This window comes from Montipora capricornis, chromosome 13 (assembly GCF_036669925.1).
Source record: "Montipora capricornis isolate CH-2021 chromosome 13, ASM3666992v2, whole genome shotgun sequence".
NCBI classification, from domain to species: Eukaryota; Metazoa; Cnidaria; class Anthozoa; order Scleractinia; family Acroporidae; genus Montipora; species Montipora capricornis.
This window is the reverse complement of record NC_090895.1, coordinates 26764242-26779241: the sequence shown is the minus strand read 5'-3', so window position 1 is coordinate 26779241 and position 15000 is coordinate 26764242. Positions and strand designations below refer to the sequence as shown.

Genomic DNA, 15000 nt, shown 5'->3' with positions numbered 1-15000 from the left:
TCTCTGTTGCTTGCCTGCTTCATCATTTCGATGCGTTTAAAATTTCTCTGAGAAACTAGCTGTTTCGCCATGCGGTGGAGAAAGGCCGCAGATGCGTAGGAGCTCCCAGCACCAGTGTCTAACAGCACGCGGCAATGGATTCCACCCACGCTCACAACGACCACAGGATAAGCGCCCTGAATCACTGGAAGAACTGGAATCGACGTTATCTTAGTGAAATGTGCGTTGATGATTTCGCTTTCCTTTCCATACTTGATTGTTAAAATATTCCTCGCTCGTAAATAGCCTTCTGAGTTGAACGGCAGGGCGTCGATTATCGATCTGACTTTCGGATCCACTAGTTCCTTTAGATATGAGAACTTCGTGATTGGCGATACATCAAACGAATCAATTTCTGCTTTAAACTGGTTCCGAAATCGAAGCCAATCGATGTGCGTGCCTTTAAACTTCGTAATTACAAGTTTCGGTAACTTGGCGTTGCTTGATTTATCATTTTTGTTTTTGATCTTTCCGGCTATTTTCTGTTTGCTTTTCGTACTTCAGCCTTTGCTCTAATTTCTCCTTTTCAAATCGCATTTCCTCTTCATATTTTCGTTCTCAGGTCTCAGCTGCGTGATTTTCTTCTTCTTTCTTTGCGGCTTCAAGCGATGTGCTGTTAGATTGCTTGCGTCAAGATCAACAATGGTCGTTTCAAATACGCCCACATCTTCATCTAATTTGGATTTCATCTTCCTTTTCCCCCGCTTCAAATCTTAATTCTAGTACGCTAACCTTAATGTCGTGGACTTCTTCCACTTGCTAGGGTGTTGCGTAGCCTTTCCATATATGTGAAGTTTTCATTCTGTATCGCAGAGTCTGTTTGCGAACGTGTGAACTTCAATAGTTGAAGCTTCGCGTCGATTGTCTTGTAGAGTTGCTATCATCTCGATCTGATTGCTGTGTGTCCCGTGGGAGGTGCCAACTTTTGTCGGGAACGGGTATCCAACATATAAGTCGCAGGTTTATGTCTCAAATTGGTTTACTGTTGCTTCCCTGATTACAGATTCCTTCGGTTTTCTATTTTTTTCTCTCTCTTCTCACACGCCAAAAAAAACGATCTTATTACACTATTTCGCAATCAAAGGTTCAATGTTCAATGGAGATTGTCTTTCACTTGATAATGGTAACGATAATGGTAATGCTTTCTTGTCATGTTATGTCATGCTATGTCACGCTTCCGACATATCGATCAAGGCCAGTGATCACAGAAAACAGGCTCTGATTGAGAATCCCAACAACCTCAGTGCATAAAGGCTTTTTAACATGGGACAACTGGTTTTTATCTCTAATTGCACAGACCTCAGAACAGATTGTGAACTAAGAAGATTTGTTAATCTACTTTCAAGAAAACAAATTTGCCACACCTTCCAAAAAGAAGAGGAATGACAAGGGATATTTCATCTTCTCAAGTTAACATAATTCCTTCATTACATGTTTACAACTATTGCATGGCTTTGGACAGTGACAACATACACTTAGCTACGCCTTAAGGACGGTGCCTACCATTGTTATTGCGCATACGTTATGCTAATCTCTAGATACTCAGATTTCCTATCGGCCATGCTTATTAATACAAGGATATATTTGAATGGTTCAAAACTATGTAGAGAAAGCAGAACTTAGCAAGTGCTCTTGCTATCCAAAAAGAAAATAGGGGTAAACATATATTTTTCAGAAATAATAAAGCTTCAATATTAATTTGGAAAAGAACGCCATAAATTGCTTTGTATTTTAAAGCTTTTTACAAATATTGTTGATTAATTATCTTCGAAAAATGCGTGGTTACCCCCAATTTTATTTTGGATTTCAATACTACTTGTTAAGATCTGTTTTTCCCGCATAGTCAGTAAACCGTGCAAAAATACCTTTAAATTTTTCATTCAGTCCCGTCCGCGCAAAATTACCCATCACCAGAAAATGTTAGCATTTAAAGTTGGGGGAAAAGCAATACATCATTTTAAAGCTAACAAAATAAGCTCTCCAACACCATATAGCTTAGTTACAAGGAACTAAAACATTTTATAACAAGAAAATATAAAGGAAAAAACTGAAAAAAAGAAAAAAAGACCCAAAAATCAGTTTTCCACAAGAATTTGACATTTTAACGTTGATTACGAATTTTTGGACGCAAAATAAAATCATTTTATCGGCTTTCTTTGACGAAAATTTGACCGAAAACTGACCAGGCACGAATTTTATTATCTAAATCTTACCTAACCCAAAGGATAAAACAATTCGCTAGACATGTAACCAAGGTAAACATGCAAGAGCGAAAGCGAAAAAAGGCGAATATTTTGAGGCAAAACACAATTGTGTATGAGAAGTCTGTAAAGGAAATTTATGCAAATATCACGCTGGGCAAATCATCTTACCTTTTCAGCGATTTTGAAGCTTGAAATTCCATCCAATGAACCGAAATCCTTTCTTTATCCTTTCCGATGTATTTAGTGTTATTTTTTGGCTGAAAAACTCAACTAAAGCCTCTCCGCGACCGAAATTTCGTCTTCGCGAGGCTTCAAATGGCCTGAAGTAAAATGGCATTCATGTAGGCGTAATAAAATCTACAACGACGACATTTTCAGGGAAACTGGGGCCATACCTCCCCAGTAAACCCCCAGTAAAGAAACACGCCAAATTTCACAGCAATCGATGGAAATGATGGCGGCGTTCTACGAATCCTACAAGAATGATGCTTGCAAGCATCATTTTCAGACCAACTAAACACAATTAAGGAACATTGAGGGTCTCGGGGAAACAAAACACACTGTTTCCTTTTGGGCTAGTAATTAAATGCTTAGAAACAACCCGTCAGCTCTATCAGGCCGTGTCTAGCTTATACAAGCAACCTCTGTGTAATTATGGTTTTATCTACAGCTGATTACACGTAATCTTCAGGCCTGGCTTTTTTAAAGACTTCAATCAATCTATCAGATAGATTAATTTCGACTTTAATAAAATAACTCTTACAAAATATTTTTATAACGACACAGCAAACATAGCATTGTTAAGTTAAAATGGAAACGAGAGACAATGAACTGAAAGTCACTACAGCCTGAAATTTGCGTTTTGCCAAACCTCAAAGGAACATGTTTTCTTGCCTGTAAGTGCTTTACAAGCGTGAGTGCAATTTGTGACTAAACGCAAAAAAAATAAGAAAAAGAAAACGAAGTCGAACTTAACCTCGAGAGTTTCCCTTGGAAAGCCCGAGTAATCATAATCTGTTCATACAGTGTTAATTGTAATCATTAAATAGACCATCTGCTAAAAGGAAAATATACCTACCATTAAAACACTAATAATGCCTTTTTACTGTTTTTAAAGAGCCAATCGGCGATGGTAGCCCCTTTCAATTATATAATATTTTCAGCATTTTGATGTGATATGAAACATTTCCGTTTCACTGCGGGTTATTTTTACATACATAGAGCGCATGCAATGAGTATATCCATACAGAAAATGCACTATGCCAGCGACATATATATATTTTTTTGCAACTGAATTACCTTGAATTACTTGGAACTATAAAACACCTGTGGAATACGTTGGTTTAAAAGAGATAGAACTTGTGTTCAACTAGTAGATTGCTACCTGTATTCCTTGAAAGTATCCCCGTTTAAAATAAGCAGTATGTTAAGCGCTACCCCTTGTGCTGTCCCAATTTGGATAATCTTTCGGTTAGTGCAAGATTGTGGATTTTTTTTCCGAGGCCTTTTTTTGCAATAAGTAACACTGCAATCTTCTTTCGCTTAGAATACGTATGTCGATACATGTCGGCAATGAAAATATAAAGGCTTTCGTATAATTATTTTCAATCACAGATCCTTAAGTTTGAAAATTTCATCAGTTTCAGCAAAGGGGTGACCTTGTGAAGCAAGATAATTATGCTGATGCCTTGAAAAACTTGCAAATAATAATTCATTTTTCCCTTTATGAATGAGTTTCAGGAATTAGTTACCATTTTTCCCACAGCAAATGGATGACTTGTTTGTTACTCAGTCCGATCTGGAAACTGTCTCCGAATAAAATTCTTCTATCTTCATTGAGAATCCCAACAGCCCCAGTGTGATAAATGACTTTTTAACATGGGAGTGATTTTTATCTCTAATTTCACTGACCTCGGAACAGATTGTCAACTAAGAAAATTTGTCAAGCAACCCTCAAGGAAACAAATTTTCCACGCCTGCCATTCTACAGATTTCTATACAATCTATAATAGAAATTTTTATGAGGCAACTCATCTTGACGAATTAACACACTTTCTTTGTTACTTGTAACTATTGTCGCATGTCTTTGGAAAAGTGACAACATAGTTAGAGGTCTAAGGCACAAGCATCCTATGCTGTTGAACCTCAACGTGGTCGTTCGAACCACAAGATAATTTGAATGATAGCTTAGTTAGAATGGCCTCAAACTCGGACAATAAAACTATTTGCATTCCAAAGGCTCTACGATTATCGAAGATGTCGAGTCTCCAAGGTGATGTTAAATTCTCTTCAGGATTCTGTTGGTTGTAGTCAGTCAATGACTGACATAATCAAGTGTCCTAATGCCATGCCGCAGCTGTGTTTAAATATCATAATAACGGCCCCGAATAAAAATTCCGCCTTTCAAAAATGGTTGAAGTAAGAAACGAACTCAGATGGTGCGAAAAAAATGTGAACAAACTGCTTTTTAATGAGGACGACGATGGTCATTATTATACGACACACATGATTTATCTCAAGAGTGTGAGTTTACGTGAGCCCAGAACAAACGAGATTCGTTAGAAAATACTGTTCATTCTATTATCTCATTATCTGATAACTTAAGACACTCAACTCTCAAGGAAACAACCATCTACAGGTTTTACTGTAAGCGAACTTCAATGGACTTATTGACAACATGATAGGCTTGTTTAAAGTGCTTCTTTCTTAACGAATCTCAGTTATTTCAATAAAACTAATAAAGGTAGAAGTAGGGTTGGCGTAGAACAAGCGATACACTAATGTGGTCCGAGATAGATGTTCGGATTTGACGTCATAGGTGGTTCGTGTTCGTTAGTTTTCGGCTGCACTCTGGTCCGCAACTTTTTTTTCCGAAGCGCTCCGGTCTCCCTCCTCTTTGAAACTGAACCAGTATTTGATTCGATTTGATCTGATATCAGTTGCTTTTAGTCTTACCAATCGATAAATCATTTGTTCTAGGCTGCATAACCGTTACCTTAATGAAGTGTTTCGTGTGAAAAACTCCCTTATTAACCTGACTCATAAGACTATAAAAGTTCATTCATGACTTTAGAAGCCAACCAATGTGTTAGTGTCCAAAGAAAACAAAGGTAAACAAGACGCTTGGTGGCGGTTACGTGGGATGCTCCTGCAAATGTCACTGATCCCTGAAAACGACTGAGAGTCACGAGGCAGGGGATGTGGTAAAAGCACTTAGGAAGGTCAAGTGTGATGAGAATCGAATATTTTTTACTTCGCGACTTTTTTCAAGCGTTTTCATGAATCTGAATTGATCTTTTTTGTATGATATGCTCACATTCATTAACAGAAATTTCACTTACATTTATTTACGGTGAGAACCTGAAATGAAGGCTTTCATTGCCGTTCTATCGCGCTTGACCGACAAAATCAATTTAAAAGGAGGCTTAGGGCAGTTGCTAGCTCTTAGAGCAGAGGAAGATCACTTGAGGGACACTTTTTTCAGCGAATTTCTGAGAACGAAGTAATTCGAGGAAGGGAAGTGGTGTGTTGGGATGTCCGTGTGAGCTTTCCCGATTATCTTTCGGGCGAAAATAAAAAAAAGGCAAGAATGTTGTATGTCCGACATGACAGTATTAAGCCAAGAACTTCGTAACAGGCACGAAGCTAATTACCATATGTGACTTCCATGAAAACGACACTCGTGGCCATATGTGGGTAAAGTTTGTTGTTGGTTCTTTACTCTGCTCCGAGAGGTTTTTCTCCGAGTTCTCCGGATTTCCCCTCTCCTCAAAACCTAACACTTCTAAATTCCAATTGTTTCGGATGGAGGACTTCCCTGAAAACTACTTTCGCGTGAGTGTAGCTTCCTGGGCAAATATCATTAATTATTATTTCATTCATTATTATAATCCTGTTGGTACATCCAAAGGACAAGACTTCCCTCAGAAGAAGACGGACGGGAACAGTTTCACCCAAGTAACCCAGTATTGTACAACATGGCGCCCAGACCCCATCCTAAATCAAAACCTTTCAACTTATCAACCACATAAATTGCTTTATCTTCAGCCAAGCGGTAACCTCCCGCAAGAAGCTCGTAGATAAAATTGCTACCAAAGCAGTCCCTTGCAGCATATCTGTCGGCGTGAATATCTTTGTATTTCTTTCCACATGACTTTCTGGAGCACTCTTCAAACATAGCTACCGTCACCGCTTTGACTTCGCCAGACTCGGCTAGTCCCAGGTTCCTCGCGATGTAGAATATTCCGGCGAAACCAAAGATCTCTCCTTTAAGGTCTGGTTGATCATGAAACGGACTGTCAGGGGAACGGCTGAAAAACGATTCTTGAATAAATGCCCGGCAAGTTTTCAATGAAGCCTTTCCTACAACAGTGACGTCTTCTTTTACTCCGATGGATATATTCTCTTTAAGTCCGTCAACATCACAGGGACTTTTGACAATACCTTTCGTTAAACTTTGCTGAGAAAACATTTGCATTGTTAGGTACCTGTGGTAAGCCAGATGTAAGCCATATCCAAGATAACTTCTCGAAAATAAATTAATTTTCTTATCACCAAATGTCACAGATATGGTTTTATTCCCGGCTGGCGATTCAAACTCATTTTGAGTGGAAGATCCTCCTAAATCGATTATTCCATAGGTTGGTTTTGAATTTCCAGGTCGAATCGTACCCTTTAAAAAGTTCACAGTAATCCAGCCATACATTCCTTCATTGTCGCCAGAAATAACTCTTGCATCCTTTGAATCAAATTTGAATGGACATTTCTTCTTATTACTCAACAGTTTTTTAACTTCCTTCAGCGTGGCGTTAGCAAGGTCCGCTCTCAAACCCCGCATTCCACCAGTGGCTAAGAAAAACAACGGAGTTGAGTTGTGTTTTTCTTCAGGAACAGTGCTTTTTGCAACGTTTAACAAGGGTGTTAGATAATCTTCAACGGATCTTGGTCTTTCTGCCAGAGAGTCGATTCCAGGTTCAACTTTACCGGGAGAGTGGTCAAGCTGTTTTACATCTCTGATGTCCAGCGGTGGGGATTTGGTGCTTATTTTGTAGATTTCCAATTTCGTTTTCGTTTTCCCAGCATCAAATACAATAGCGTACTTTTTTGGGCCTGAGTCCGCGATTGACTGATCTTTAAAGTGTATCCGTCGACTTTCACAGGTCAGCAACTTTGCTGCGACGAGCATGAGCAGTAGAAATAGGCTTCGTGGGCCCATAGTTCCTTAAACCTGCGAAACAAATCAGAACTCTAAATTGCAACAACGGAGAGCCCATAGCTGCCTTATACGCACAGCATGACTTGGCTGTCTTGTTGTGATATTACGTACCGTAGCTTAATCTGAGATGAGAGCAAACACTTAGTTTGGAATCTTTCCGCCCGCGGTGATTGACATAGTAGTAAACCTCACATCTTCAAGTATTTGATAAGGTTTGTGTAGAAATCATAAACGTAAGGTAATTTTCCCGATATGAGTTATAGTTAATCAAAATCTTGCATGTTGACAAAATGATGAAATCTTCAGTACTGAACTCGCAGCAGCGGTATGTTGGAAATGCCCAAAATTTATTTTTCTTTCAGCTGTTATTTGTACGAGCATCAACCACGGATGTCAATTTTTTAATTGTTTCAAGGTCTTCATGTAAGGAACCTTAGAGGGAGGTCACCGCATTGTTCACAACACTGTTAATTTCGAAACTTTGCAGCTGGTTGCCAAAACGTGTAGCTGGTAAGAGGGGCGCTAAATTTTACTTAGCCACATTAAGAACAAGAATGGTTTTCACCAGTTTTCTCTCTCGCCACGTTAGTGTTTCACTCTCCCTTGGCCCACTGGTTTCACTTTGTATGTCACCCCCTGCAATTCGTAGATTCACCTTATTTCCGATCCGACAACCTGTACCAAATCAAACTACTACTTTTGCTTGGTGGTCTGTTGATTTTATTGTAAACACTAAGAGATGTTCACCAATACGTTATCCGTTGTCATGAGCTCTCCAGACTTCACCTTTACTTCTTTTGTTCCATACTTTGCAAATTTGAACATAGCTTTAGTCTATTCAGTCCTTGAGGATGTTTCTAACTCTTCCAAAATGACTGTATCACTCTATTTCTGGGCAACATGGTATTCCGAGAAAACGCTTTAAAGAGCGATGAAAGTTGCAGGCCGCGAACGGTAGTGATTTTTCACTCATTTAAACTTAGAACAAGACGCCTGGGATGTATTATTCGGGATGTATTGATTGTGTGAAATGAAATGATGTAATAGTTTAATTTCATGTTAAAGATTAATGCTTGTAATTGACATTATCAGAAAAGCGATATGATAAACAAGCGTTTTGAGCAGGCGATGACAATAATACATATTGTTTATGGCAGCAAGATAGTAAAATGCACGAACTCACTCAAGATAAGTATACTCATTCTAAAGAGTTTGTTTCACTCTAGCCATCTTAACAGTCAAATCTTCTGTTAGCCCCCTCGGGTCTTAAAAGGGTTAACAACTGTTTTTACCATAAATAAGTTCCACTGTAATTACAGATTTATCTTTCTGGTAATCTCTCGCCATTTTCCAAAGTTTACCAGCAGTTGTAATTCACTGTAACTGGACAATTTGTGTTAACTGTTCGAGCATCCCACGGATATGCCCTTATAGGCGTCTTGTTTATCAGATAAAACTCAATGCTCAATGACTCGTATTCATACTCTAGGACATCTTACCAGTGGTCGTCTTTAACGTCCCCGTCTAAGACTGCTAAAACCTCTGCTAATCCCCGCTTCACATCACAGTCAAACATGTTAGAGCGAGTTTCAATCGAGTGTCGTAAAACCAAAACCAAAGTGATTACTTTGGCCAATCAAAAAGGACGGAGACAATCTGGTAAACCAATCGAAACTCGAAGCAATTACACGTAGCCGACTCAAAGCGGGGGATAATGTGCAAACGCGAGCCACGATTGGTTTGGTTTCACTGCTGATTGGTGGAAAAAGTGGCCCGAGAACTTTGAACCAATCACTGAGTGAAGTAATGCAAAACCAAAGCAATTCGCTAATTACGCTCGACACTCAATTGAAAACCGCTCTATTGGATAGTGACAGGAGCTCACCAACCCGAGTAGATTTATATGTAAGAGAGGAAGATAAAGCACGCCAACTGTTGTAAGAGCCAATCAAAACAGAGCTATCTCAGCGTCAAGGAGAATATAATTTTATTTGATTTTATTTATTTTGACAAACATTCAGGGAAGATTACAATGACAGTTCTTCAGATATCTAGCACTAAGGGCTACACTCACACGACACTGAACTGGGGTTAAGGTTTTTAATAATTCAGAGTATTCTCTTTACGAAAAATTGCTTTGGGCATCTTAGAATCTTAACTGCAATAACTCATAAGCAGTGCTTATTTGTTTAAATTAAAATAAGATTTGAAGTCCTTTTAAATTCTTCTAAGTGCTAATTTTTGCGAGTACAGACAATTTTCAGCGAAGAGAACGGTACAGTTTAATTAATTCTAGTATTGGTGGATCGGTCTTAAAAGGGGCTTTGCCGAAAGAATTTCAGTTGGAGATAGCGAGAGAGATGCAGCATTTTCTTCATTGAAGTAAAGTGGAACCCCGTCTCACGGCCACCTCATTATTGCGGCCACCACTTTTTTTTTGGCCCGGCAAAACGGCCAGCCATACATTCTCTTACAGAAAAACCTCGTTAATGCGGCCACCCGTTAATACGGCCGACGGCCACAAGTTTAAATCCCAAACAGTAGAATCCTCTATAATTTCACCCGGTTAATAGGGCTACTCGCGCTAAATTAAGGAGCCAAAACACCTGTGACATGTCTATTTCATTGACCTTTGTAATTTACCACGGTAATCGAACAGCCGATTTACTTAACAAAGTACTGTCATCAATACTCCTCCCTATTTTCATTACAAACATGATCTTGACACTACTGTAACATACAGTAAGGCAAATTGCCAAGGGAGTCAGAAGTCATTGACCTTACAGTAAAGTCTTTAAGTTGGGTGATTACGGCAACTTCAGTTTTTTAGAAGCATAATAAGCTGGGCCTGTTCTTGTTTTTTATTTTAGGCCCAGAACGTACGGCACACTTAGCAATTTTAACTGTTTTACCGACTGAGCGAAGTTTCAAGTATTTTATACAATTACTGTACGAACATTGCTGTTGTTTAGAAAAGTTGTTCTGGAAGTGCAAATGCGATATATGTCATTACGGCCTTTTAGTCATAAATTTCATCCTACCCCGGTAATACGGCCACTACGTTAATACGGCCAATTTGTTTAGGCCCGTTGATGACCGTATTAATGGAGTTCCAAGGTTAAGTTCCTTAGATCAGTGGCAATTTCAAAGGCATGAATAATATAATCATTATTTCGACAGTGGATACAAAGCGCGTCATTTTCGAGACGCGGAAATATGATACTGAAAAATAAATTTGCTCGGGAAAAGATTGACTCAAGGAATTACAGGAGGAAGAGGCTCATGATAGTAACCAATGACGTGAAAAAAGGTGAACTTAGAAATCACAAACTTATTTAATTAAAAAACAAGCGATAATTATGCAGTGAAAAATTCACTTACCAGTGTTTCCAGATAAGACGTTCTTTGGATACAAAGATGTCGCAAGTCAACAATTGATATGTATTCCAATTTGAGGATATTCACCGTGACGTTAGCAGTTACGTGGCTCAAACAGAACCTCACCAGGCAACCACCGGCCAAGACATTCATGGTAGCCGGTCACAGAGCCATGAGTTGACAAGACGGAGAAGCTTCAATGCTTTCAAAAGTGGACAGTTTCACTTTGAAAACCATAAAACCATCAACCATATGAAGCGATTGCTTCCGGACAGCTTGCCTTTCGTTGTCGAGTATTTTCTTCATGTAATGGGCCTTTTTTGCTTACTTAGTGAACAATTTATTTGATAGGACCTTTTAATTTTGCCAGGCAACACTCTGTCAATGAACGGTGCCCGTTGAAATATCCCCCAAAACATCAAAACGAATGACAGAAAGGAGATAGATACTGTGCCGTTGTCGTAATGGGACTCCTTCAAATGAGTGACTTCTTCACATGATGTCCAATCGAACAATTTTAGTTAGCAAATTCACGGCCATCTATCATTTGAAGAACATTGTTTTTGATATTTAAATTTAAAGTACAGACATTGTTTGGCAACCAAAAAAGGATCTGGTTGGTGGATCAACAGGTGAGATTAAAAAAAAGGCATAAACTTGACCTTCAAAACGCATCACTATGGATGGCAAGAAAGAAAAGGCTTTAACAGTTCGAGAAAAAATAATTTTTCAAAACTGACAATTCGACAGAATGCCTCTTCCCTGAAGACTGCTTATGTCAATTGAAAATCTATATGTAAGAGATCTCAGAAGTCATGTCACAGTTTTATCGTTTTGAAAAATCCATCCATTATCAGTACTAACATTAACATGACGGGAGGAACTGTCACATGCTAAATGCAAGTTATAATGGAATAAAAAGAAAACAAAATTCCACCTTGTCTTGTCATGGCCCAGGTTTTTCTTGGCCGAAACGTGGTTAATATATGGAAATGGTTACGAGACTCGACACGTTTTTTTTCTTTTTGTTGCTGTTTTGGCTCTGATCACGCACAAACCACACCCTTTTTCTAAAGCTGCTGTTACACTTTGAAACTTTTAGCTGAAACTTGCGTGCAAAGGCGCTACGGAACAAGTTTCAGGAGGCCTTGCACCGTGTAACACGGGCAGTTTCATGAAACCTTTTTGAACTTCCGTTGCGAGACAAATTTCACAAAAGTAGAACCGCTTTCTACTTCTGCAACGGTCGCAGCAATCGAAGTGGTGATAAAAACAAGTTTCACCGTGTAACACCACTCTCGCTCGGTCTTATAACGCTACGTTGCGTAAGCCAATCAGAAACCGGCTTAGGCCATGTAAACATTTCGAGACCAGTTTCAACGTTCCCGAACGAGTTTCGACCTTTTATGTTACATGTTGCAACGTCTGCTAAAACTTGGTCTGCAGCGCCGTTGCACACAAGTTTCAGCTGAAAGTTTCTTTGATTTATTTCTTCAAAACTCAGTTGTGAACTTGTCCATAGTCACGGTCAAGAAGCGTTTTCGTTCGAGGTATGGACGTTTCGTTCAGTTATTTCCCATTCCATGTCCAGTACTTGGATGTCAGTATTGAGGTGTTTTTTGCATTTAAAGATCGAGAATTGAGTGAATTCCAGCCTTGCCTGGGAAAATGATTCTTGGGTTCAGAAACACTTGAAACAGCGTTTCTGAGTATTCTGTTTTAAAAGTTCCCCGAGGGGATGCCTCCAGACCCCTCTGGCTAGCTTGTGCCTTGTGGCGCCAAAATGTAATTTGTGATAATCCTGATTAGCATAAATTGACATTTTGCCGTCACGTAGGAGAGGCGCTTAGAGTGCCACGTGATAGTGGTTTGTGTTGGCGATCGTTTAGCAAGTGAGGCATTCTACAGTCAACCTTCGCCGCGTGCACAAGTCCTGTTTCCTATTTTTGTCCGATTGAGCTGAATTAGTGTTTAATGACTTCGTTAGGTGGTATATGATAGCGTTCATTTACATTGTAAGTAGTGTCTTTCAATTAGAATTCCCTAGAACCCGAGGGTCGCACCACTGCCTTGGTCGGGGGTACACGTTCCCCGTTTTTTTTCCACCCGCTGGTTTTTTATGGGGTTTTTGTGTCCAGCTCTGGTGCATTGCTTTTCTCTTCATTGATGTATTAATACTTTTGTACCTATTCCAATGCTTAATAAACTGCACGGCCAACGCGCCCTTATATCACCTACAATTGTAGCTTTCAATTCAGTGTCCGGTTGAGTAGTGGAGGCAAAATATGTCATGTCCAGTGCTTTCAGAAATGATGTCCGCTACTTAACAAAACTGTCTAAAAACCCTGGGTCAAGTAAAGTACTGGTTTTCCGCGTTTCATAACTACAGGTAGTCTAGGGTTAGCCTGTTCCATGCTCTCAGTTAGTGGAAGTGAGGGAACGACGAACCAAAGAAATCGAGCGGGGTCTAGGGGGAGGGGCTCTCCTTCTGCCCCTCCCCCAGACCCTGCTCGATTTCTTTGGCTGGTTCTCGTTCCCTCGCCTCCACTATCTGAGAGCCTGGAACAGGTTACAGGCAGTCAATCTATACGAACTGATCATTTAAAACCTTTAATGGTCTTGTATGGACAAATTTAATTAATTTTGACCCTGTCAAGTGAACAGATGCTTCTTTGTTATGAAATCTGTGCACAATAAATTTGAAGTGGTTGTTGGAAATGTCCCAACAATCACATATATTGACAGTGTACCCCAATCTTCCCCCATCTTGAATCCAAGGGGGTCCATCATGTTCTGAAACAATAATATTTGTAAATTGTAGTTTATAAATTTCAATAAATTTATTACTTTTTCAAAATATGCCTAAAGGCACATTTCATCTGTGCAATTACGTCGTTTGAACAATAAAAATAATTTTTTTTATACAAACTTTGAATATACCATTTTCAGTATACCAGTAATGATCAGTTTATCAACAGATCATTGACGTATAATTATGCCAAGGATATGCAACTACCTATATGTATCATTAAGAACTCTTATAGTACTTTGTACAATAAGTAATAAAAATCAACCACAACTGCCCACAAGAAAGGCAAATGGTTTTAGGAACATTAAAAGAGAAGCTCTGGGGCTTAATATACAAATCACAGTTGACAGACACTCATAAAACTGAAACATAGCCAGCAGCTCTTTACAGTGCTACAAAGATAGTTCATTCCCTCTTTGTCACAATGTTGTAAAAATTCAAGGGGATCTAAAACTTAATTGGACTGTAATGCTGTGAGAAGATCCACACAGGGCTGTAGCTCGTTGTTCTGTTCACAGGCCTCCTGCATCCTGGAAAGAAATGGGAAAAAAAAGTGAAATATTTTATATGTCTTGAGCTATGGTGATGCATTTTTGTACTGCACATATCACGAACAGTTTCACGGCGGTTTACAACTATCTCCCCTCTACTCTTCACAAACAGCGTGCACTGGCATTGCAAGGTCACTGGTTCAAACACCATTTAAGTCCTGAATTTTCAGGCTAGTCTACGCAATTACTAAAATTGCGTTCATAACCGCAAGGATCATAGCTTCAGTTTAATATAAATTATGATTCATTTCGTATATCACTTTTTGTTGATTCATTCATCATGGGAACATTTGAACTGACAAATGACCAGCTCCCAACATCAGTGGCCTCATAGCTCTGTTGGTTAGAGTGTTGAGCCAGTATTGTGAGGTCACGGGTTCGAACCCCATTGAATTCCTGAATTTTTCAGGCTCAACAGGGGTAGAGACATGGATGGCTCAGTTGATTCAGCACTGGGTTGCCATGGAGGAGGTTGTGAGTTTGACTAAGACCGGACCAACAATCAGGGTCTCAAAATAACTGAGGAGAAACTGCATGCTGCCTTTGTAATTACATGTACACCTGCAAATGGTTAGACCAAGTTTCAAGCGTAGGCTCTGTCTCACAACCCTAGTTCCTGTCAATCAACAGTATGGGACGTTAATGAATCCACATACTGTTCATGAAGAGTAAGGGAAGTCCCCTGGCGTTGTGGTCTGTTCTCCTTCCACTTACATGCATGGGTTGGGAGGGTGGGTGAGATCAAATATGGACTGATAGCGGCAGTCGGAGACGCCATTACAAGCTGACGTCTGATCTCACCCT

At 39.5% G+C, this 15000-nt stretch overlaps 3 protein-coding genes across 3 annotated transcripts in view; all 3 read right to left on the bottom strand.

Moving 5' to 3' along the window:
* LOC138028704 (nucleoside-triphosphatase ntp-1-like) overlaps positions 1 to 2544 on the bottom strand; it is a 21395-nt gene extending 18851 nt beyond the window's left edge. The window contains exon 1 of the mRNA XM_068876306.1: positions 2412 to 2544. The gene's annotated coding sequence lies outside the window, so the exon portion shown is untranslated. The remainder of the gene's footprint in view (positions 1 to 2411) is intronic.
* Positions 2545 to 5894: 3350 nt separating this feature from the next.
* On the bottom strand, positions 5895 to 10890 carry LOC138029572 (ectonucleoside triphosphate diphosphohydrolase 1-like). Its single transcript, XM_068877281.1, has 2 exons — positions 10840 to 10890; positions 5895 to 7470 (listed from the first exon to the last, which is right to left on the bottom strand). The coding sequence occupies exon 2, from the start codon at positions 7456 to 7458 to the stop codon at positions 6193 to 6195; it is 1266 nt and encodes a 421-aa protein (XP_068733382.1). The 5' UTR covers positions 7459 to 7470; positions 10840 to 10890; the 3' UTR covers positions 5895 to 6192.
* A 2767-nt stretch (positions 10891 to 13657) lies between these two features.
* Positions 13658 to 15000, bottom strand: part of LOC138029273 (uncharacterized) — a 4766-nt gene continuing 3423 nt past the window's right edge. The window contains exon 4 of the mRNA XM_068876987.1: positions 13658 to 14175. Coding sequence (XP_068733088.1) covers positions 14100 to 14175 — 76 coding nt within the window. The 3' untranslated portion in view covers positions 13658 to 14099. The remainder of the gene's footprint in view (positions 14176 to 15000) is intronic.